This window comes from Mauremys mutica, chromosome 7, assembly GCF_020497125.1.
Source record: "Mauremys mutica isolate MM-2020 ecotype Southern chromosome 7, ASM2049712v1, whole genome shotgun sequence".
Classification (NCBI taxonomy): domain Eukaryota; kingdom Metazoa; phylum Chordata; order Testudines; family Geoemydidae; genus Mauremys; species Mauremys mutica.
The window spans coordinates 107,293,718-107,317,930 of NC_059078.1; the positions used below are offsets into that span (position 1 = coordinate 107,293,718).

The 24,213-nt window shown below is 40.1% G+C and overlaps 1 protein-coding gene across 2 annotated transcripts in view; it reads right to left on the bottom strand.

The window, feature by feature from the left end:
- DOCK1 (dedicator of cytokinesis 1) overlaps nt 1-24,213 on the bottom strand; it is a 561,291-nt gene that overhangs the window by 487,133 nt on the left and 49,945 nt on the right. For both annotated transcript variants that reach the window (XM_045023408.1, XM_045023406.1), the window contains exons 2-6: nt 23,782-23,865; nt 10,657-10,697; nt 7,720-7,775; nt 5,393-5,489; nt 608-756 (exon numbers count right to left, since the gene is read on the bottom strand). In XM_045023408.1, the coding sequence (XP_044879343.1) occupies nt 608-756; nt 5,393-5,489; nt 7,720-7,775; nt 10,657-10,697; nt 23,782-23,865 (427 nt within the window). The remainder of the gene's footprint in view (nt 1-607; nt 757-5,392; nt 5,490-7,719; nt 7,776-10,656; nt 10,698-23,781; nt 23,866-24,213) is intronic.

The window sequence follows — 24,213 nt, forward strand, 5'->3', positions numbered from 1 at the left end:
ATCTGTCATTAATTAGGTGCCATTTCTGGTTTTTATCCTCATCTTCTGGATGAATATAAATGCTTATGAAATCTAATCAACTTTTAACAGTATAACCATTAATACAAGCTAGATACTACACAAGCAGCAGCACAATGAGATACCCCACATTTCCCAGACAAATCCTCTAGCACTGCATGAGGGCATTAACAAGTTCAAAGTGCAAATAGCTGATGATACTAGAGAGGCAGCAACAGTTTATGTGGAATTGTCAAAGGTTTTTCAAAGACAGGAACATCTATATCTTTCATCTGACCTCAGAAAAAACAGTTTTAATCTGACATCAAACTGATGGTGTCACAAGGTTTATGAGTGACAGCTTAACAGAAAGATTCTAGTACACAAATTATAATTTGTACTGTATCAAAAATCTTTTATATTGCAATTTTTCCCACTTCGCCATACTCTAAGAAGATTGCTACTTAAAACACAAGTACAACTCCTTACAGAACTACTTTCTTCATACATATGTGGTGCCTTCGAACTGCTATGTAATACAACAAGGCTGATTCTCCCCCCCCTCCCCCCCCGCTCAAGAAGTGCACACTATGAAGTAGTCATCACAAACCTGTTTCCATAATCTATTTTGGCAGTCACTTTCTTTTTCAGTTCCTTGAGCTCATCTTGGGGTAGAGTTCCAGAGAGTATCTGTGATCTCCATTCAATAAGATCATATATCATGTGTCGTACACTGTGGAACATGTCTCTGTTATCTTGCTGTTTGAAAATGAAATAAACAAGACTGTCAATGTTATTTTAAAAAGGTAAACAGAGCACATTTTAGAGTTTTTATATGACAAATTAAAAACATGGGCCATGAGATTCAAAACTAGTTGTCTAACGCTAGGCTCCAAAATTAGAAGCTTGGTTTCCAATAGTGCTGAGCATGCAGCTGTCCCCTCAATGGGAACTGTTGGGTTGCCAGCACTTTTGAAAGTCTTGCTTCTTATTTAGGTGCCTAAATACTGATTTAGGAGACTAAGTTCCTTTAAAACATTGACCATGATTTACTCAATACTGTGAATCATTTAGGATTAAGGCATCTTTTTTGTTTATATGGTTATTTGTTTATAAACATCTTTTTTTTTATATGGTTATATACACAGAATTCAAAAGGACAGACAGACAGCAGGGACGTTAGAGGAATAATATAAGAAAGAACACTTTGGTTTTAAAGACTAATATAATACTGTATAATTTACTGGGGTGGGTGCGATGGACTTGTTCTGCCGTTAAAAGAAGAGGTGTTTCTGGATTTATGATGATATTGAATACCTGTTTACAGTGCTCTAGGGTCGCAAGAGATCAGATCTTAAACCTATCTAGCTCAGAACTGAATATAGGCTCTCCAGCAGCTCAGAGCAGTATAATATTTATAGGGAGGGGAAAATAAGGTAGAAAGCAAGGGACAGGGAGATGGAATTCCATATTTGAGAGGGAAGAAGTAATTTCTCTGATAGTATTTATATAAATACACATAGGATTAAATTTTAGCGACCATGAAACAGGGCCACCTCTGGAGCGAGATGCAGCGGTTGCTTAACAGTGCACAGCAATACTACACAACAGTTTAGGCAGCAAGTGAATGTTATATCTAGGGTCCTACCAAATTCACAGTCCGAGCAGCAGGGCTCCAGCTGTCTCCTTTATCCCCACCTCCCGGGCATGCATGAGCCCCAGCAACACAAGGCTGACAGCCAGAGCTCTTCCAAAAAATCCAAACACACACAAAACCACGCACACAGCTCATACCTCCTTTGACATATTCCTGTGCCTTCCTTGGGAGGCCCGCCCCACAGTTTGGGAACCACTAACAAGTTTCTGGGGTCAATAAAAGCATAACTGGATGAAATGTAATGGTCTGTGTTATATAGAAGGTCAGACTAGATCAGGGGTTCTCAAACTGTGGGTCGGGACCCCAAAGTGGGGTTGCCATGGCTAGCTTAGATTTGCTGGGGCCCAGGGTCGAGGCCAAAACCAGAGGGCTTCAGTTCTGGGTAGCGGGACTCAGGTTACAGGCCCATGCCTGGGGGCCTTGGGCTTTGGTCCCACCCAGGGTGGGTGGGGGTCTTGGGCTTTGGCTGTGTGTGTCCCCGGGCAAGGGGGCTTGGCCAGGCTCAGGCTTCAGTCCCTCCTCCTGGGGTCGTGTAGTAATTTTTGTTGTCAGAAGGAGGTCACGCTGCAATGACATTTGAGAAGATCTGGACTAGATGATCTCATGGTTCTATCTGGTATTAAACTCTATAAATCTATAAACCACCATTTCATTCTACCTAGCTCCCCTTTGGGAAGGCCACCCATGGTCCATTCAGAGATTAATCAAATTTTGTTACGTAATGCAAGCATTATCTGTAAGACATGGACCACAAATGAATGGATCAGAATGTAGCATTTGACTCAATTTATCTATTCACTTTATAACCACAACAATGACTGGGGCATGTCGTTTCAATGAATTCCTGCCAAAGACAGCAGCATGCATTCCCTGTTCAATAAGGAGTTCTGAATTTAAGCAGCATGCAATATGATCAGGTACTTGCTTCTATAGAGAGGTTGTTCATATGTAAGAGATGCTATATATTTAATATCAGAATTAGTACTTCACATTTTAGGCAGAATTCTTCAATGGTTTAATTGGTATAAGAGAAGTATATGTGGGTAGGAAGGAGTTTCTGACAAACTTCCCCCTCCCATGCCCCCCACTTCCAACCACCTATGCTAAGTTTTGTGCAGCTCCATGTGCGTCAAAGTTGAGAAAGAATCGCTGATTTCCCCCTCTGAATGCTCCCAAGCAATGAAAGCAGGGGGTTGGCAGGACTCTGATCCCTACGTAATTTAGAAGTTTGGGAGGAAATAGGGAAGCCACTGGGATCAGAATATAGAATGAGCTGTTTTAGGGGTTCAAGGAGAGAGTCTGGAAAGTTACTGGGGGTGTGAAGGAGACAGCCTGTAGGGGACCTAGGGTCATTTCTCATTCTGTTCTTCCTAGTTATTCTTCCCAATTCAGCCCCTTTCATATTTTGTCCCTTCCAGGTCCTGTCCCACACATCCTTTTCTTGCACCAGAAAAGCATTTTTGCTCTAGTATCATGTCAAATCTCTACTTTATATTCACTTGCATCTGATATTCTCAATCTCTCTCTCTAGCCTCAACTGCATCATATTACATCTCATTCTCCGATTCACTTCCAACATAATTCATTTTTGTCTCCCCTTCCCTCTCCTTTCTGGGCCTCATCCAAAGCCCATAGAAGTCCATCAGAACATTTCCATTGACTGCAGTGGATTTTGCATCATTCACATCACCTTCCAAGTTTCTAGCTTCTTTTAAGTGTCCCTTTATGTGAAACATGCTCATTACCACACTCAAGTAGTAATTTATTTCCTTGTTATCTTCACTTTTCCCAAGTTATGTTCTCAAAATCTTATTTTTGCAGGATATTCACTTTACTTTTGCCACAAAAACAGAATTAATAATATATATTTCATACAGCTGTTCGTGACATCTAGAAATTTTGCATCAAATAGCAAAGAACATACTTTGAAGTGGAAATTTCCCATTTTCTTTAAAGAAGATGGGTTTGCTAATCTTCCATTTGTAGTGACCTTAAACTAAGAGCACTGGGATGCTGCATCTCCTCTAACATGGTATTAGACTACAATAATACTGTTTACATTTCAGCCATATTTTTTTTAAAATCACTATATTTAAGCACAAGCTGACTGTCTGAAACTACCCAGATCATCACAAAATATTCATAGCTAACTCCAAGCTTGTAGTTTTTCAGTTAATCTGACAGACGATTAATGCTTATTGCTGTACATTTGTAAGATGCTACTGTGTAATCAAAAACAAGCATGCATAGAACACAGCTGTTGAATTTTAAGAAGTTTTGTATGTGTCAGACAGAGATATTAACATATTGGTTTAATTAATGAGTACTAACTTTTCACTTAGAATTTATGCATAGGAAAATAATCAAAACTGAGAATTTAAAATTTGTGCTAACCAAACAAAGCAATTTAATTTGTCCATTAGTATTTTATATGCCAAAAAGGCCTATATTGATGCATTTTAAGGATATTTTAACCCCCACAAAAGTTAATCTCAGTTTTCTGAATTTGTCATAACAACCTTGAATCTCTCCCCCTTAACGATAAATATTACAATAGGGATCTTTCATCACCTGATCACACAACAAGTACGTAACAAACGGCTAGATCCTATACTACTTTATAGTTCTATAGTTCCTTCAGTCTGAAGATTGCAAATAATTTAACAATGATTTAGCCTTGAAACATCCATTATGAAATATCAAACTGTGGCACCTATTAAATAATAGAAAACAGCGCAGCTCCTTTCCATTATTCCGGTGTCATAGTAACACTGTCCAGGATGAGGTAGCTACTGTATTAAGTTTCAAAATATGTTGTATTATATTACCCCTAGTATCGCAAAGCTATCTAGGCCAAAACTGGCCCTGAATCCAAACCATTTTTAAATTTAGGGAAGAGAGACTTCAAATTTGAATCCCTGATTCTAAATCTGTCCCTATTTTATAGGGTCCGAGTCAGATTCCAACTCAGAATGGAGACTATTTTCTGATTCCTTTTTGGACATAGCTGAAATTTCATTTAAAGTCTCATGATGTGAAGTTTGGAGAGTTCGGTATGATCAAATCCTAACAACCCCTAGCCAGTAAACACTACTCATCTGCACTGTATATAATTATTATTATTATAATAAAATAATAATAATAATAATACATGAGTTGATATTAATTGGCACAGAATATCAATGAAAAGTCTGATAGGCCCAAACATTTCTCCTGACTTTAAAAAAAAAAATCTGATATGGTCTAAAAAAAAAACTACAACACATAAAAAGCCAGCCCTCCAGGGTGACCTGCTCATATCATTACCTCTTGGTGCAGTGACTGAAATCAGAGGCAGGCATGTTACTAAATCATGTTGCATCATTTCTCAGCTCTTACTGCATACCGTGGTCTCATAAGAACACAAGACACTACTATACCAAGACCTGCTCTGCAAGTCCCTGATCCTGCATATCATACCCACAGTTTTCAGAGCATGGCTCAGTATGGAGAGGTATGCCAAACACCTGAATCTCCAGGTTGCCTTGTCACAGAAGCCCCAAAATAGCTTTGTAAAATGGGTTTCAGAGTTACTTTGGGAGAGTAAGAGAAAAGAAAGAGTGGCCTTGGTTAAATAGATTATGTACCTTACATTCTACTATTCCTGATTTTTTAAATATCTGTCTTTTCTCCTACTTTCCATCCAAGTCATAGAGCCCAGAATAAATAGAGGGAAAAAAATGAGCGTATTTTACTTACCACGTATAGCTGCCGCCATATTATGGACCACTCTCGTAGTGTTGTGGTAACTTCCTGAATCAGTGGGAGCTCACTGGGTATGACTGTTTCATGCTGTCTAAAGTTTGCAAAAACAATTTTTGGTAGAATAGTAAAATGGTTAATATAGTCCAATTTGTAGATGCGATCGGTTATTGCTAAGTTTCAAACCCAATTCCATGACAACAGGGTTCAAAAGAAAATATAAACATATTACAAGTTATACAGTATATCACTATATGCCAGAAGAAATGTGGCCTATTGCACAGAGCTCTGGACTGGGATTCAGGAGACCAGAGTTCCATTCTTGACTCTGCCACTGGCCTGCAGTGTGACCTTGCACAAATCTCACTTCACTTCTGTCCCTCAGTTTCCCCATCTATAAAATGGGAATAACAACATTGATCTACTGATGAAAAAAGCACTATGTGAGCGATAAGTATTATTTCCACAAATTTTAACATTCCATGTGTATCACACTAGTTACTTCTTTTGTAAAGTACTAATGTACTAATTTTGTAGGAACCAATCGGGGGAAAGCCAGTTATGTGGCATGTATGACACCATGCCATTATGATTGATCCTTTAAAGGTAATAAAAAAAAGGTAATAATTGGAGATATACCAATCTCCTAGAACTGGAAGGGACCTTAAAAGGTCATTGAGTCCAGCCCACTGCCTTCACTAGCAGGACCAAGTACTGATTTTGCCCCAGATCCCTAAGTGGCCCCCCCTCAAGGATTGAACTCACAACCCTGGGTTTAGCAGGCCAATGCTCAAACCTCTGAGCTATCCCTCCCCACAGGATAAATAATATCCTGATAAAAATAAAGCAAAATACTGTTTTAACACAGGAAAAACGTGTTTTCTAGGTCTTCACCACAGGTGTCTCTAGATGACTATTTTAAAATAGTGCATCATCCAAGTATGGAACAGTTAGCTCTTCTAGCATGTCAAAAGTGCAGCACTTAGTGGCAGTTTTCTAATCAGCCAGGAAGATGCCATTATGCAGTAATCATATGATTAGTAGTTTTATCATTTACATATTTAAGAGGGTTAAAAAAAGATCAGGTAAAAAGGAGGAAATATTTTAATTCTTTGCACCAAAGTTCATATCTGGCTAGTCATTCGTCAATTCCACTCAATATTACTTTTGTTTCGCAAATATCTTTTTTAAATGATCTTCTATAACAGTATTATGACCTTTAATACACATGTACAGTAACTTAGTAACAAAGTTCAAATTCATACATATCAATGTAGCACTGTTTCATTAGTATAAATTGCTTTTATATAATAGCTCAAAATGTCTGCAGGCAAGTGAACTCAGGACAGTGGAATGTACATAACAGCACAAAACTTGGCACTGGGATTCACCGATGGAGATGACAATCTTTTGTAGAAATGCTTCTCAGCAAGGCAACGAACGACAGATACCTTACCATGAGGAGCTAAGTTTACTTAGCTTATTCAAGAAAAGGTCAATAACGGACTTGATCATCATCTACAACAGTGTTTCCCAAACTTGGGACGCCACTTGTGTAGGGAAAGCCCCTGGCAGGCCGAGCCAGTTTGTTTACCTGCCCCATCCACATGTCCAGCCGACTGTGGCTCCCACTGGCCGCGGTTCGCTGCTCCAGGCCAGCGGGAGCTGCTGGAAGTGGCGCAGGCTGAGGGACCTACTGGCCACTTCCAGCAGCTCCCATTGGCCTGGAGCAGTGAACCGTGGCCAGTGGGAGCTGTGATCGGCCAGACCCGCAGACGCGGCAGATAAACAAACCGGCCCGTCCCGCCAGGGGCTTTCCCTGCACAAGCGGCGCCCCAAGTTTGGGAAACACTGATCTACAAGTTCCTACATAATGAGAATATATCTGCTCTTAGAGTCATCCTTAGCCTACTAGAGCAAGGCATAAGATCCAATGGCAGGAAACTGAAGTCAGAAACAATGAAACCGAAAATGAAACTCAACTGCTCAATAGTCAGGGTAATTATTAACCATGAGAGTAGATTATCAAGGAATGTGATAAACTCTCCATCATTTGGAGCATTTAAATCAAGACTAAAAGCTATCATGCTCAATGAAGTAATCAATGGATGAAAATCTACGGCTTGTGGTACACAGGAGGTCAGATATTTGTTCCTAATGGTTCCCTTCTCGCCTTTAAATCTATGAATCAATTTTGAAGTGTTCAGCATATCCTTTCATTAGCCAATAGGAAATGAGGTATTAGCCTAGCTCATAAAAGCACACAGATTATATTTCCACAAATAGGAAATTTTATTCTTGTTAAACTTCAAGTCTCAACTCACCCTTTTCCTTCAACTATTGCTTCTTTAAGCTGAATATAGGAAGCAGGAAATATGCCCTTTGGGGGGGAAAAAGAGTTAGGTTTTTTTTATATATATATATATAAAAGTAACCAGGCATACATACGTTCAGACTAATTATTATCTAACAAATAGCTACACTCTGTTCTGCACAGAATTTTTCATATTCTATTCAATAGCATTAAATAGAAAGGCTATTTTATGAATGTCTCAGATCTGAATTTGATTAGGTATGTGTATTTTAAAACCGTTATGTCCCTAACGTTATATATAAAACTGCATTATACAGCAGAGGGAGCTCCTTAGTTAAAGTACAGTGACCTGGAAGGAGATGCACTTCCCCCTCTGCTCATGTATCTACTGCCTCAGGTTCCCCAACTCAGTTCCCAGAAGAATGTATATAGACTCATGGGCTAAATCACATCCCCTATCTAGGTCTGGTTCATTAACAAAAACAGTTCAACTCAACTCAACACAAATCTTCCCTTACAGACTTTATGGTTCCTTCCCAAACCCAGGCCCTGCTGCCTATCCTGTTTTTAAGTCTCTCCCAGCTGAGGTTTCTACTCCTGACCCTGGTCTTCCCTGTCTGCCGCAACAGACTCCCTGTTATAGGACTACCACCTTAGGGCTGCACGTGACCTTTGGTTACCTGACTTGGCCACACAATAACACACACACACACACCCAACCTATTCTACCATCGCAAGGCATACACATTTCAATGAGGGATATCTTATAAGATTTCTGCTGGAAGTTTGCTGCTTGCCTGAAACAAATTCACTTTAAAAGTGAGTTGTTGCCTCCCTCCCCAATTACAGAGCCTAGAATTAGGACATAACTTTTAAAATCGAATTTGAAAGTTAACAAATACCCCTAAACCAGGATAAGATGATACCTTTCCCATAGCTCAGCTTTTAAAACTAGTGGTCAAGTATCTTGCCTTGACACACACACAAAAAGGGTAGACATTTTGAAATTATAAACACACAAACATCTAAGCCAGGGGTCGGTAAGCACCCTGGCGGGCCAGGCCAGTTTGTTTAGCTGCTGCGTCGGCAGGTTCAGCCGATCACAGCTCCCACTGGCTGCGGTTCGCAGTCCCAGGCCAATGGGGGTGGCAAGAAGTGGCGCGGGATGTGCTGGCCATGGCTTCCTGCTTCCCCCATTGGCCTGGGACGGCGAACCGTGGCCAGTGGGAGCCGCGATCGGCTGAACCTCCCGACGCAGGAGATAAACAAACTGGCCCGGCCCGCCAGCGTGCTTACCCTGGCGAGCCACATGCCAGAGGTTGCTGACTCCTGATCTAAGCTATGTTTCAGATCTTATTCAGTACCAATACTAATAAAGATGGATAGATTTTATTTTACCTCAGCAAGTTTTCCAGTTACCTAGACTAGCTCTCAAAGGTAGAGAAGCGTAACTGAACCAAATTTTGTGCAAAAGCTGTAAAATTCTGTATTCACGCACACATTAACATTAACTTTTCATAGGTTGGTGCCACTTTAACATAACCCCCACACAAGTTAATTTAACTGAGGGATCCAAGTTACAGCCCTTGAGTGGTTAACTTTCTTTTTAACCTCCACCCCAATCCTTTGAATATGAACCACATTAGATACACAAGAGGGATGAGGGAAAAGGAATGAATAACATAGTTGAAGAACAGACTCAGAAAGGAGGAGAAAATGCCAAGTGCCAGAGGAACAACCAAGAGACACTTGTCAGAGGAGAGAGAGTCTCAGGAGGTCAAGGATGGGATGTGCAAGCAAGAAAAGGGTCAGCTGCAAAATCTAGACACAAGCCAAGAAAGCAAAGGAAACAGAATGCCCAGGGTATTGTAATAGGAAGAAGTTCTCTCTCTCTACTTAGCTCCAATCCTTAAGAAAGCGGAGGGGTGGAAATGGAATGAGAAAGAGTAAGAATATGTAGGTATTAACACTGTCAGCATTCAGAAGCTTTTCTACAGGGAGCAATACAAATACAATCAAGATGCACTAGCATTAATTTAGGACAGGTGAGTCTCCAGCACACCTACACCCAATTAAAAAAGGGTTCTGCGGGAATTCCCCATTTTAAATATAGGAAATCTCTCTCAAACCAATAAGATCTTTCAAAACAAAGGAAGTTTTAGGACTTGCTATATTTAGCGGCAGTCAGATTAATACAGCAGCACCTGGAATTATTTTCACTCAACTTAAATACCCACTACTTAGAATTTACTGAGGCACATTCTTGAAGTTTTACTTCAAATGAATTTAACATAGCACCCCAAAAGAAAAACAACAAAAAGGAATAGAAAAATCAAAAGGTTAGGAAATGGGAGAGGCCTACCACAGAATTCAATATGTAATTACTTTAGTTACTTTTAGACATGCAGAAGGCTATGCAAAAGAAAGGAGCTCAAAGTTCATTTCTGTATGCAAATATGTATTTCTAAACATTTTTATTTTAAAAAGGTAAAAATCAAGACTATAAATCTTTAATTCTGGTTAAGTACTATTATAAAATAACCCTCCCCCCAAAAAATAAAATTAAAATGCAACATTATAGGCAATAGTTCAGCTGTTTCCTTTTTTGTTTTGGAATGTCTGCTGTCAACAGACATTTTATGCTCAGTTCAAGCCAACAAGGCAAAATTGCATTGCAGAAAGCAAGATTACTCCATCTTTCACAGAGAATGGCTGAACATCACAATGCTATCACTTTGCAAGATGCAACTGCATTTTATGAGTAATTCAGTATTTAACAGAACATGAAGCTAACATTAGCATAACAGATCAACTAGATTTTAAGTTATATAAAAGTTCTTAGTTGACTTTTTAACAAAGTTCCAATATAGAAATGAATCTGACATATGTTTATAACAAATATTTGTTACAAGAGAAAATGAATTTGAACTGGGAATAGAACACTTACCTTTTTTGATTTTTTTCTTAATGTGTAACCTCTGTACCAACCTAGAATAAAGTTATGAAAAGTTTATTAACACACTGCAACAGATTCTCCTTTGGAGTTGGATAATATCTTAGCTTTCTTTGGGCTAGTCTACACTTACCAGCCGGGTCGACGCGGTGAGTTCGACTTCTCGGAGTTCGAACTATCGCGTCTAATCTGGACGCGATAGTTCGAACTCCGGAAGCACCGCGGTCGACTCCGGTACTCCACCACTGCAAAAGGCGGTGGCGGAGTCGACCTTGGAGCCGCGGACTTCGATTCCGTGGCGTCTGGACGGGTGAGCAGTTCGAACTAGGGTACTTCGAATTCAGCTACACTATTCACGTAGCTGAACTTGCGTACCCTAGTTCGACCCCCGCCCTTAGTGTAGACCTGCCCTTTCTGTCCACAAAGATTTTCTCATTGTAGCTGAGTTTCAATTCTCCCTAAAATTGATAGTTTAATGTTCATCTTTACTTAAATCAGTTTCGTTTAAATTGGTATTTCCCAAATCACGCTAACCCATTTTAAGTGCACATACATTAAAAGTTTGCACTAGTTTAGCTAGTTTGCTTTAAAATTGATTTAGCTAAACCAACGGTAATTCTTTCATTTAGATCAGCCCTTTGTCATCACATCAGGGAACAATACCATGCAATTTAGGATGCTATTCACACATCACGAACAATAAATAGGCGAAGACCCAGATGAAGCAGATAGTTTGTGAACAAATTACTGGCTGAAATGTGTTTTCATAAAGCATCAGAACAACTTCAAGCAAAGAATCAGAAAAATCAAAGTCCATGAATTATTCATGAACTGAAAAAAGGGTTACATGTGTTTGTTAATTTATTCACAGGGTGGCCCCTGTGCACCCTGCCAAGGCATTGGTGCAGTAGAGTGTCAGAAGGAAGAGCCCTACCTACTGTTAGTTAAACCATGGACTCAGCAAGTCAGAAACTACAGAGCAGCACATTAACAACAACTGCTTAGGGGTCCAACAGCAACAGAAAATACAAAACCTATGATGACAAGTTCTGTAATGACTGAATGGATATTTAAATGGTGATGCTTTGGGGGATTTGTATTTTATCTTTCAAAAGTAAAATTTATGTTGGTTCTCCAGATTTCTCAGTGTTAAAGGGCCTGAAGCCCTAGTTCAATGCCAGCCAGCAAGGAACCTGGCATCCCAGCTTTCCCCCCCAACAATTCTATTGTAGTGCAATCATTCCAATCCAATAAGACATTTCTCACACTCACAGAGGCAGGTGGCATGCCAGGAAAATATGGAGGTAATCTCTCATTTATTGTGCCCCCAGTTCACTACACATCTGCAAGCAATCAGCATTACAGCTTTTATTGTTTCTGAGACCATTCTGTTTCTTTGTGACTGTTTAATTAAAAAATCCCACAATACAGTCATTCACTCCCAAAGAAGGTGCTGTGCCAGGCAGATCAGCAGGCATCTCTCGTGCACACTGTCCCCAATTCAGTACAAATTGGCTTGCAAACCTGCCTTATGACTATTCTGTATTTCAGTTTATGTTCATATTGGTTCTCTCGCACCCTCTCACTCCTGCCTTGGAGAACCCACAGTAAAATGGTGCTGCTCTCCACAGTTTTATAAAGACAGTGGAGCGCAGCAAAAGATTTTGTTTGGATTTGTTACAAATCTACCTCACGGACTCCAATAAGTCAGGGAGCTCATGCTTGCACAGCAGCCTGTCTGCAAATACTAGGCACAGTTGTCCCACCTCTAAACCTATCTTCCCCATAGTTCAGCACATGGAAGATAGAAAAGTTAGCAGAGGGAAGGGTAGAGAAACAGACCACCACCACCACCAGTCAATCCCCCTCCCCAGATTTTGACTTCTCACCGAAGTATTGCCTCCTACTCCCATCTCTCATATCGTCTGTGGCTAGTAAGTGTCACACCCTAGCTATTTGGGGTCTAGTAATATTTCCTAACCCTACGTAGGACTTATTTAGGCAAAGAACTACTCCTAAACAACAGGATTTGTTTACTACAGTTCACAGTTTATTTGGAAGTGATCAATAGAGGGTGACATGGTGTAGAGGTGATTGCAAACAAGCAATATAGGTCAAAGGGTGTATCGAAGTAGAACTAGGGTTGCCAACTAGGATTGTCCTGGAGTCTCAGGAATTAAAGATCAATCTTTAATTAAAGATTTTCCATGTGTTGAAACCTCTGGGAATATATCCAACCAAAACTGGCACCCCTAAGTAGAACATAAGATACTCATGTGACCTGACATGCATACCAGAATCTCCTTTTCCAAACAGGGCAGTAGGTGAGATAATTCATTGGCCAGATTATATCTAGGCAGCCTTCATTTGTGTCCCTTTACGTGTATGCAGGATAATCTTTAATTACTTGATCATATGCTATTTTTTTCCACAAGACCCCTGCCTCATTAAGTGCACAGAAAGGACTTGCTCTGGGGAATGAATCCAGGTTCTGTAATGAAGGAGACTGTTGTCTATAAGACTCCTGCTTCATTTGTTACAGAACATTTAAGGTATGTAGTGAATGAGGCAGATGACTGTAGAAAGGGAAAGGATGGTCTCATGGATAACGCGATTTAATGCTGCCCTGGATAACTGGATTCAATCTCTACTTCTGCCACAGAGTTTTTATGTGATGCTGGGCAAGTCACATAAACCGAACATTTCACAGAGGGGTCACTAACTCTGTGTTCCTCATTTTCTGGGTTCTGAACTTGATACCCAGGGTCTGATTTGCTAAATTGCTGAGCACTCACAGTTGCAACTGAAATCAAATGGAGTTGTGCTTTGAACATACATGCATGCCCACATCCCTACACACACAAATGCCGCCCACCCAGACGCTATCTATAGCATACTATATAATACTAAATACTCTGAAAAATCTCAAATTGAGTATCCCAAGTAAAGGGACACTTCTGACCATACAATCTTTGTGCCTCAACTCCTGTTCTGTAAAATGGGGATAATACCGTCCTCTCACCTCATAGGAGTGTTCTCAATCTTAATATTTGTGAAACACACCGATTCTATAGTGATGAGCAGCAGATAAAAGTTTATAAGGAAATAAATAATTCTGTCTTCAGAGCAGGGCTTGATTAGCATAACACGTGGGGCCACACGCTGACTGACGGTAAATCGAAATATTGAATGGCTGCCCATTAAGTGATCCTTGTCCATCCTGTACTCTGAATGAGACAGGGATTCTATGGAAAAAATAGTACATGACTGTGTAATTTAAGACTACTATTGCATATGCACAAGGGGGCCAGATTAAGCTTGCACTGGCAACATTAACTCTGGCATTTCCTAACTTCTGAGTGCTTGATTTTGCAACCTTAATATTATTTTTAATGTAGTTTACTTTGTGTGCAATTAGATTTAATTTAAGATGATACTTTGCTCAATTTAGAAACCTGGTTTGTTTTTTGTCTAAAGCTGTGATGGCAAACATTTACCCTCAAGTGGCTAAATGAAGACGACCATCCTAGAGAAATTAAAAAATTTCCTCAATGGACTCTTTTATTGGCACTTTGTTTTAGGCAAGTATCAGTAATGGGAAAACAGGCCCAAGCCTCAAATGATTTCTGAGTTGACCTGCATTTTGAAAATCTTTTAATTATGTTGTGAACTATGCCTAAACTTTTTAGAATGTCCCATGACCAGTGTTGTAAGATTTAATTTATTTTTAGGTCTGCGTCCAAAAGAATCCCAAGTGAGAAAAACCTAACGTGCACACACACTATATTTCAGCAGCCCACTCTGCAGAACATTAAATGATATACAATCCCAGTACTGTACTCTGTCATAAACAGTGCCTTCTCTTTGCTACACAGTCATCTAAATCAAGCAGGATAAATATCCCCTAAAAACTTGAAATGGCCATCACCATTACAGGTGAACATGAGGCAAGGCCCCCAAATCAGATTAAACCAGTGGTTCTCAGACTTTTGTACTGATGACCCCTTTCACATAGCAAGCACCTGAGTGCGACCCTCCCCCCCCCTTATAAATTAAAAACACTTTTAACACCGTTATAAATGTTGGAGGCAAAGCGGGGTTTGGGGTGGAGACTGACAGCTCATGACCCCCCATGTAATAACCTCACGACCCCCTCAGGGGTCCTAAACCCCCAGTTTGAGAACACCTGGATTAAACTGATTAAGAGAGCCTTGTTTTGAAAGGCTGATATTCCAGCTGAATTCTGAAAAAGAAAATGCAAGTACTGCAATGTGAGATTTAAGGAAATACTTCTAAAGCTAGAATAAAGAGACCTGAAAATATCCTATATCTATTACTAGAATGTCCCTTTTATAGTGCTGCCTTCCAGAATTTTACAACAACAACATACTCAATGAAAAAAATATCAGGAATAAATTCCATGAAAGAACTGGTTTTGGAATTCCTCCTCCACCTAAATCAGTTCCTCTTGAGGCCTGAATGACCTCTGGAAAATATTAGGCCATGAAAGTTAGAGGATTTATACACATTTCTTTTCAACAGTCATTGGATTTAATGGATAAATTTCCACTGGCTGTTTGTTGGTTTGCCCATTACACCAGAGTGAGATTAGGTTAATAGGACTAGAACCAGATAAAATATAGATTAGAAAAGTGTCAGGTGTTTTGTTCTAGGAAATATTTCTTCAGACTACAGCCCTACTTTTCTCTTGTACCAGGAAAAATGCATGTAATTGCATAGGTTTGCTTTTTTTATTATTATTATTCCATTAACATTCCAAATTACAAATGTGGGAGGGAATTTTCTAGTTGAAAAAATGTCTCTATGCTTCTGCCTAAATACAAAAGCATTAAACTTGACTTTTGTAATTTGAGAAGATTAGTTATTCCCTCTGATAAAATTTTAAAATTTAGTCTAGTGCATTCCTGAACAGCCTGGCTTCCTTGAAGGGAAGAGAAATTAACTTCAATTTTGATGGTGAATTTGTGTTTCATGCTCTAAACCACAGCGCTTTTCTAAAAATTATAGCAGGGTACATGCTGTTTGAAGCAAACTTAATAGCCTTGAAAGGATGCACATAGAAAATTATGTGTAGGTTGACTTGAAGACACTGTTTTTTTTTAATTCCAAAGGAACATTTATATCTTGCTATAAACTACTTATCCAAGAAAAATATTCATTTTAAGCGATAAAGAAAAAGTCAAATATTATTTAAAATATAGGTGGAAAAAGTTAACAACATTTTAAATACCGTACAGGAACAAAAAGCAACTCTAGCAATCCAACCTAATATAGCCTAGCAAACTGATTTAAATTAGATACATACAAGTGGCTAATATAAAATAGTATCCATCAGTTCTGTCCTTCAAGTTAGCTTTTTATAGCGTCCCTATCTTAGTAGTAAGCCCATTTTACCTTCCCTCCTCCCTTTCCTAGAACATTGAGTGGGAAGGGCTGCAGAGATAAACCTCCAAAACAGATGGATGATCATCTTATTGCGGTGGAGAACAAAGATAAGTCAGTTTTAGAGCTACTTGTCCAAAACTCAGATTCAAAATTAGGATACTTGTAAATCTTTGCTGATGGCTGTTGAAATGAAATCTTCCTGGCAAGTTATTTACTATAAAAGAATAATTAATTTTCACAGTAGGAAAGATATAGTATGGTTTTGTCAGCCCTGGTCTGGAAAGGAAACAGAGGAAAATATTCCAAAGCATGGAACAGTAGACAGGAAAATGGCAACATTCACAACTTTTTTAACAATGTTAGATGTGTCTTCTTCTCTGTACCTTTTAGATGAAACCATGAGACAGAGATAGAATCTTCTGTCCCATAGTTAATACCCAGTGACCAATCTTATGGCAATGAGAATATGGTTAAGTGGAGAAAGCGGCTGTTTTATCAGATCAATGAAGAACAAATCAAGGGAGGCTCCATCTTAAAACAATACAGCAGTGCACAGACAATCTAGGAAGTTTCTGGAAAGTGTAGGGGACAATTTCCTGGTGCAAGTGCTGGAGGAACCAACTAGGGGAAAAGCTCTTCTTGACCTGCTGCTCACAAACAGGGAAGAAATAGTAGAGGAAGCAATAGTGGATGGGAACCTGGGGGGCAGTGACCATAAGATGGTCGAGTTCAGGATCCTGACACAAGGAAAAAGGGAAAACAGTAGAACAGAGACCCTGGACTTCAGAAAAGCAGACTTCGACTCCCTCAGGGAACTGATGGGCAAGGTCCCTTGGGAGAATAACATGACGGGGAAAGGAGTCGAGGGAAGCTGGCTGTATTTCAAAGAAACCTTATTGAGGTTGCAGGAACAAACCATCCCGATGTGTAGGAAGAGAAGTAAATATGGCAGGCGACCAGCTTGGCTTAACAGTGAAATCCTTGCTCGTCTTAAACACAAAAGAACAGCTTACAAGAAGTGGAAGATTGGACAAATAACCAGGGAGGAGTATAAAAGTATTGTTCAGGCATGCAGGTGTGAAATCAGGAAGGCCAAATCACACTTGGAGTTGCAGCTAGCCGGAGATGTTAGGAGTAACAAGAAGGGTTTCTTTAGGTATGTTAGCAACAGGAAGAAAGTCAAGGAAAGTGTGGGCCCCTTGCTGAATGAGGGAGGGAACCTAGTGACAGAGGATGTGGCGAAAGCTAGTGACTCAATGCTTTTTTTGCCTCTGTCTTCACAGACAAGGTCAGCTCCCAGACAGCTGCACTCTGCAGCACGGTATGGGGAGGAGGTGACCAGCTCTCTGTGGAGAAAGAAGTAGTTCGGGGCTATTTAGGAAAGCTAGACGAGCACAAGTCCATGGGGCCGGATGCGCTGCATCCGAGGGTGCTAAAGGAGTTGGCCGATGAGATTGCAGAGCCATTGGCCATTATCTTTGAAAAATCATGGCGATCGGGGGAGGTCCCGGATGACTGGAAAAAAGCTAATGTAGTGCCCATCTTTAAAAAAGGGAAGAAGGAAGATCCAGGGAACTACAGGCCAGTCAGTCTCACCTCAGTCCCTGGAAAAATCATGGAACAGGTCCTCAAGGAATCAATCCTGAACCACTTAAAGGAGGGGAAAGTGATCAGGAACAGTCAGCATGGATTCACCAAGGGCAAGTCATGCCTGACTAACCTAATTGCCTTCTATGACGAGATAACCGGCTCTGTGGATGAGGGGAAAGCAGTGGATGTACTATTTCTGGATTTTAGCAAAGCTTTTGATACAGTCTCCCACAGTATTCTTGCCAGCAAGTTAAAGAAGTCTGGGCTGGATGAATGGACGGTAAGGTGGATAGAAAACTGGCTAGATGGTCGGGCTCAACGGGTAGTGATCAATGGTTCCATGTCTAGATGGCAGCCGGTATCAAGTGGAGTGCCCCAAGGGTCAGTGTTGGGGCCGGTTTTGTTCAATATCTTCATTAACGATCTGGAGGATGGTGTGGACTGCACCCTTAGCAAGTTTGCAGATGACACTAAACTGGGAGGAGTGGTTGATACGCTGGAGGGTAGGGATAGGATACAGAGGGACCTAGACAAATTAGAGGATTGGGCCAAAAGAAATATGATGAGGTTCAACAAGGACAAGTGCAGAGTCCTGCACTTAGGACGGAAGAATCCCATGCACTGCTACAGACTAGGGACCGAATGGCTGGGTAGCAGTTCTGCAGAAAAGGACCTAGGGGTTACGGTGGACGAAAAGCTGAATATGAGTCAACAGTGTGCCCTTGTTGCCAAGAAGGCTAATGGCATTTTGGGTTGTATAAGTAGGGGCATTTCCAGCAGATCAAGGGATGTGATCATCCCCCTCTACTCAGCACTGGTGAGGCCTCATTTGGAGTACTGTGTCCAGTTTTGGGCCCCACACTACAAGAAGGATGTGGATAAATTGGAGAGAGTCCAGCGGAGGGCAACAAAAATGATTAGGGGGCTGGAGCACATGACTTATGAGGAGAGGCTGAGGGAACTGGGATTGTTTAGTCTGCAGAAGAGAAGAATGAGGGGGGATTTGATAGCTGCTTTCAACTACCTGAAAGGGGGTTCCAAAGAGGATGGATCTAGACTGTTCTCAGTGGTAGAAGATGACAGAACAAGGAGTAATGGTCTCAAGTTGCAGAGGGGGAGGTTTAGGTTGGATATTAGGAAAAACTTTTTCACTAGTAGGGTGGTGAAGAACTGGAATGGGTTACCTAGGGAGGTAGTGGAATCTCCTTCCTTAGAGGTTTTTAAGGTCAGGCTTGACAAAGCCCTGGCTGGGATGATTTAGTTGGGTTTGGTCCTGCTTTGAGCAGGGGGTTGGACTAGATGACCTCCTGAGGTCCCTTCCAACCCTGAGATTCTATGATTCTATGATTCTATGAAAACAACAACAAAAATCTAGTCCTTAAATGATTAATGCATCTGGTTATGAGGAAGATTTGCTTTCAAAGGAGTAAATTTGGACATGGAGCCCCCACTAGCACCACAAAACCTTGTTTAAAAATGGGATCATTGTAACTCAAAATGAAGCATATTAATGGTAGCTTCAATAAATGGAATTATAATTTCTTATGCTTGCTCCAAATTCTTCATTTGACTATCCTCAGCACCTTCACCCATCATATCATTTAAGGAGAAGAAGAAGAAATAATGCTGGACATGATTTTAAAACAGGGTGGGCAAACTTTTTGGCCTGAGGGCCACATCTGGGTATGGAAATTGTATGGTGGGCGATGAATGGTCACAAAATTGGAGGTTAGGGTGCGCGAGAGCTCCAGCTGAGGGCTCTGGGGTGGGGCTGGGGACGAGCAGTTGGGGGTGCAGGAGGGTACCCCACTCTGGGATCAAGGAGTTCAGAAAGCGGGAGGGAGATCAGGGCTGGGGCAGGAGGTTGGGGCACAGAAAGGGGTCAGGCTCTGGGCAGTGCTTACCTCAAGCAGCTCCCAGAAAGAGCGGCATATCCTCCCTCCAGCTCCTACACGGAGGTGCAGCCAGGCAGCTCTGCATGCTGCCCTATCCGCAGGCACACACACCCCCCGCAGCTCCCATTGGCTGCAGTTCCCAACCAATGGGAGCTGCGGGGGCAGCACGCGGAGCCCCCTGGCTGCCCCTACGCATAGGAGCCAGAGAAGGGACATGCCGTTGCTTCCCGGAGCTATGCCGAGTGGGGCAAGACCCCGACCCTGCTCCTCGGAGCTTGAGGGCCGGATGTGGCCCCGGGCCATAGTTTGCCCACCCCTGTTTTAAAACAAGGTCTGTAAGCAACTGCATAGCTATTTTGTGTGCAATTACTGATTTGTATCCAAATGACCAATTCCTTTGGCATGCACAATTATCTGATTTGCATATGCCATTATGGAACTCTGCATGACTAACAAAAAGAAACGTCAGACCAACAAATTGTAAAGCATGTCCTGGCACACGTGATCAAAATATAGTACAGACTTAGGCACATTAGGATGAGAGTGATCCTCCTATAGATGACTGCAAAGTGTCATTACAGATGGTGCAACTGAACCCTTTTAAATATTTTTCCCTCCTCAGGTCTGAATCTGTATTGCTAGACTGAAAAAGATCATGGAGACAGAAGCTGGAGAAAGAATGCAGCACAGATATTAGAAAACAAAAAATAAAACCCAAGCCTAGGAAAGCTCTTAGGCAATATGCTTAAGTGAGGCCTAGACACCCAAGTGGCTGACACCTTATGAATGTGTATAGTATTTTATAATAATAAATTAGATATAAAGGGATCCATGCAATAATGTTTATTAAGAGTGCAAACGTGAAGACAGCAACAGCAAATTATAACATTCACATGTTCTAAGGGGGGATAGGAGTGGGGAGCCAAAGAGTTATATACACAAGATATTAATATCCTTAAACATACAGTAGGATTCCAGAATAGTGTAATTTAGTCTGATGGATTAGTTTAAAAAAATCAAACAGAGATGATGATGGGCGATCACTCGTTACTCTGTATGATCATCTTCCTTGGGAGTTATGGGTCCTATTTCCCAATACAGAGGATGAGTAATGATCAAGCATGGTAAGAATCAGATCGGCCTTTAAAGAAATATTATTTTATTTGAACTTCTTTTTAAATAAACCCAGCCAGCACTGTTGAGGCCTAATAACCATTAGATGTGTGTGTGAAGGTCATTCTATTATCCGGTCTAGGGAAAAGTGAGTCATCTCAATTGTCCCATTTCATTTGAAGCATGCAGGAGGTTCAAAAAGTATAAAATTTTACACAGCTATTATAGACTGATGCTATCTGTGTCACAAGCCAAGCATCACTGTTATTCACATATTAGGAAAATTCATCCATTATCATAGAATCATAGAACTGGAAGGGACCTAAAGAGGTCATTTAGTCCAGTCCCCTGCACTCAAGACAGGACTAAGTATTATCTAGACCATCCCTGACAGGTGTTTGTCCAACCTGCTCTTAAAAATCCCCAATGATGGAGATTCCACCACCTCCCTAGCCAATTTATTCCAGTGCTTAAACACTCTGACAGTTAAGTTTTCCCTAATGTCCAACCTAAACCGCCCTTGCTACAATTTAAGCCCATTGCTTCTCATCCTATCCTCAGAGGTTAAGAACAACAATTTTTCTCCCTCCTCTTTGTCACAACCTTTTATTTACTTGAAAACTGTTATCATGTCGCCCCTCAGTCTTCTCTTCTCCAGACTAAACAAATCCAGTTTTTTCAATCTTCCCTCATAGGTCATGTTTTCTAGACCTTTCATCATTTTTGTTGATCTTCTCTGGACTCTCTCCAATTTGTCCACATCTTTCCTGAAATGTGGCGCCTACAACTGGACACAATACTCCAGTTGAGGCCTAATCAGCATGGAATATAGCGGAAGAATTACTTCTTGTGTCTTGCTTACAATACTGCTGCTAATACATCCCAGAATGGTGTTTGCTTTTTTTGCATCATTGTTATACTGTTGACTCATATTTAGCTTGTGATCCACTATTCCCCCCCACCAGATCCCTTTCCACAGTACTCCTTCCTAGTCAGTCATTTCCCATTTTGTATGTGTGCAATACATGGAGTAATTTGCATTTGTCCTTCTTGAATTTCATCCTATTTACTTCAGACCATTTCTCCAGTTTGTCCAAATCATTTTGAATTTTAATTCTATCCTCCAAAGAACTTGCAACCCCTCCCAGCTTGGTATCGTCCGCGAACTTTATAAGTGTACTCTCTATGCCACTGTCTAAATTCACTGATGAAGATATTGAACAGAACAGGACTTAAAGGTAATAAAAGGTAATAATTGGAGATATACCAATCTCCTAGAACTGGAAGGGACCTTGAAAGGTCATCTAGTCCAGCCCCCTGCCTTCACTAGCAGGATCAATTTTTGCCCCAGATCCCTAAGTGGCCTCCTCAAGGATTGAACTCACAACCCTGGGTTTAGCAGGCCAATGCTCAAACCACTGACCTATCCCTCCCCCCAAACCACTGACCTATCCCTCCCTTAGAACCGATCCCTGTGGGACCCCACTCGTTATGCCCTTCTAGCATGCTTGTGAACCACTGATAACTACTCTCTGGGAATGATTTTCCAACCAGTTATGCACCCACCTTATAGTATTTCCCTAGTTTGTTTATGAGAAGGTCATGCGAGACAGTATCAAAAGCCTTACTAAAGTCAAGATATATCACATCTACTGCTTCCCCCCCTATCCACAAGGCTTGTTACTCTGTCAAAGAAAGCTATCAGGTTGGTTTGAGACAATTTGTTCTTGACAAATCCATGCTGACTGTTACTTATCGCCTTATCTTCTAGGTGTTTGCAAATTGATTACTTAATTATTTGCTCCATTATCTTTCCGGGTACAGAAGTTAAGCTGACTGGTCTGTAATTTCCCCGTGTTGTCGTTATTTCCCTTTATAAAGATGGGCACTGTGTATTATAATTATGCATAATTGTACAGCATTCAAATATTCCTGTTTACATGTATATTTAAAAGAAACATATAATAAAACTGCAAATATTTAAAGTACAGAGTATGCAGATTAATTTTCAGTGGACAGATTCCCTCTCTGCAGCTTTGACAGTATCAGGGGTCATTTACTGCTAGTGCAAACTGAATTCATTAGCAAGTTGCTAGCTGATGAACAGTTAGTATATTCATTGTATATGTAAACCAAATTAAGGTTAGTTGATCTAATTAGCAACTTTCCTATTTTAGTAGATCTAAATAATAAAAATCACCTTGAATCCAATTTCTAAAACAAACTTACCGCCAGTATTAATTTTTCTTCCCTAACAGATTCTTTGGCAGTGACAAGCAGAAATTTTAAACCCATGTACAAAGGCAAATCACATCCAAAATGCAGAAAGTTATCCTATTACTGTGATGATTTCTAATTTTCTAACACAAAAACCATCTAGATCACTGCTTCTCTTCTAAGACACATCATACAACTGACTGAATAAATGAGAAATCAAGGATCTGTGACCCAAAAAAAAAGGTTGTACTTAATCATTACTATTTGATCACTCAACAGCAGCAAAACTAAGAATTTTCCCTCATTCTCAAATTAAATATTTTTCAAGATAAATTATTATTTTATGGGAATCAGGGAGAAGAACTAATTGAAATTTATGTTGTATGTAATATTGCTACTGCTTCTCATCAAAATTAATATATCGCATTTTATTTATTTTTAAACGTTGACTGAATAAGTAGCATAGTAGCAAATGTATCTATTTTACAAAGAGATATGAATAATTTAAAGGGTAAATAACTTTCAAATTCAAATTAACACCATTAAGAAGCAGACAGGTCTTGTGCATTATCTGAGGATATCTAGAGAACATCTATCATTTCGCTAACCACTCACCAGATGTTACCATTGATCCATACAAATTAAGGGTGAGAGAACATTTATCTTGCATAGAAAAAGAAATTGTGCATTCTTAAAAAGGTATTCATTAGGTATTTTATCACCTGCCTCTTCATTTACATGTAGCACTTGTTATTTCTGTCCCCAATACAACATTTTATTAGTCATGAAAAAAATAGTAGTTCACCATCTGCTAAAATAAAATATGTTATAATCACACACACACGAGCAGTGTGACTGTATGAACAATAGTTTTGAATCAAATACGTGTTTTACTTACCTTCATACGTTTCTAATATATGTACGGTGTCACCTATTTGTAAGGAAAGTTCATCTGCTCCCCTTGCATCATAATTATAGAAAGCTAGAAAGAGAGAATACTGTTATTAGCACACAGAAAAATAGCGCCACTTTCAAGTTATTGATTTTTATTCTACACATTTGAAAGTGACTTTACAGCACAGTCAACCTCTTGACCCAATATTTTATACTGGCTTTCTATATCTTCAGTACTATTCTAATCCACTACTTCTTCAAATCATATGACATACCAAAAAAAAAAAAAAGCCACAAGTCATCTTTTCACTCATTTAACATCACAAATTAGATAAAATTAGATAAAATATTTTTGCAATTATGTCACAGATTTGTTATTTGAACCAATACCTGTTACTGTAAATATAATTCCTGATTTGCTTTTTTTCATAAAAAT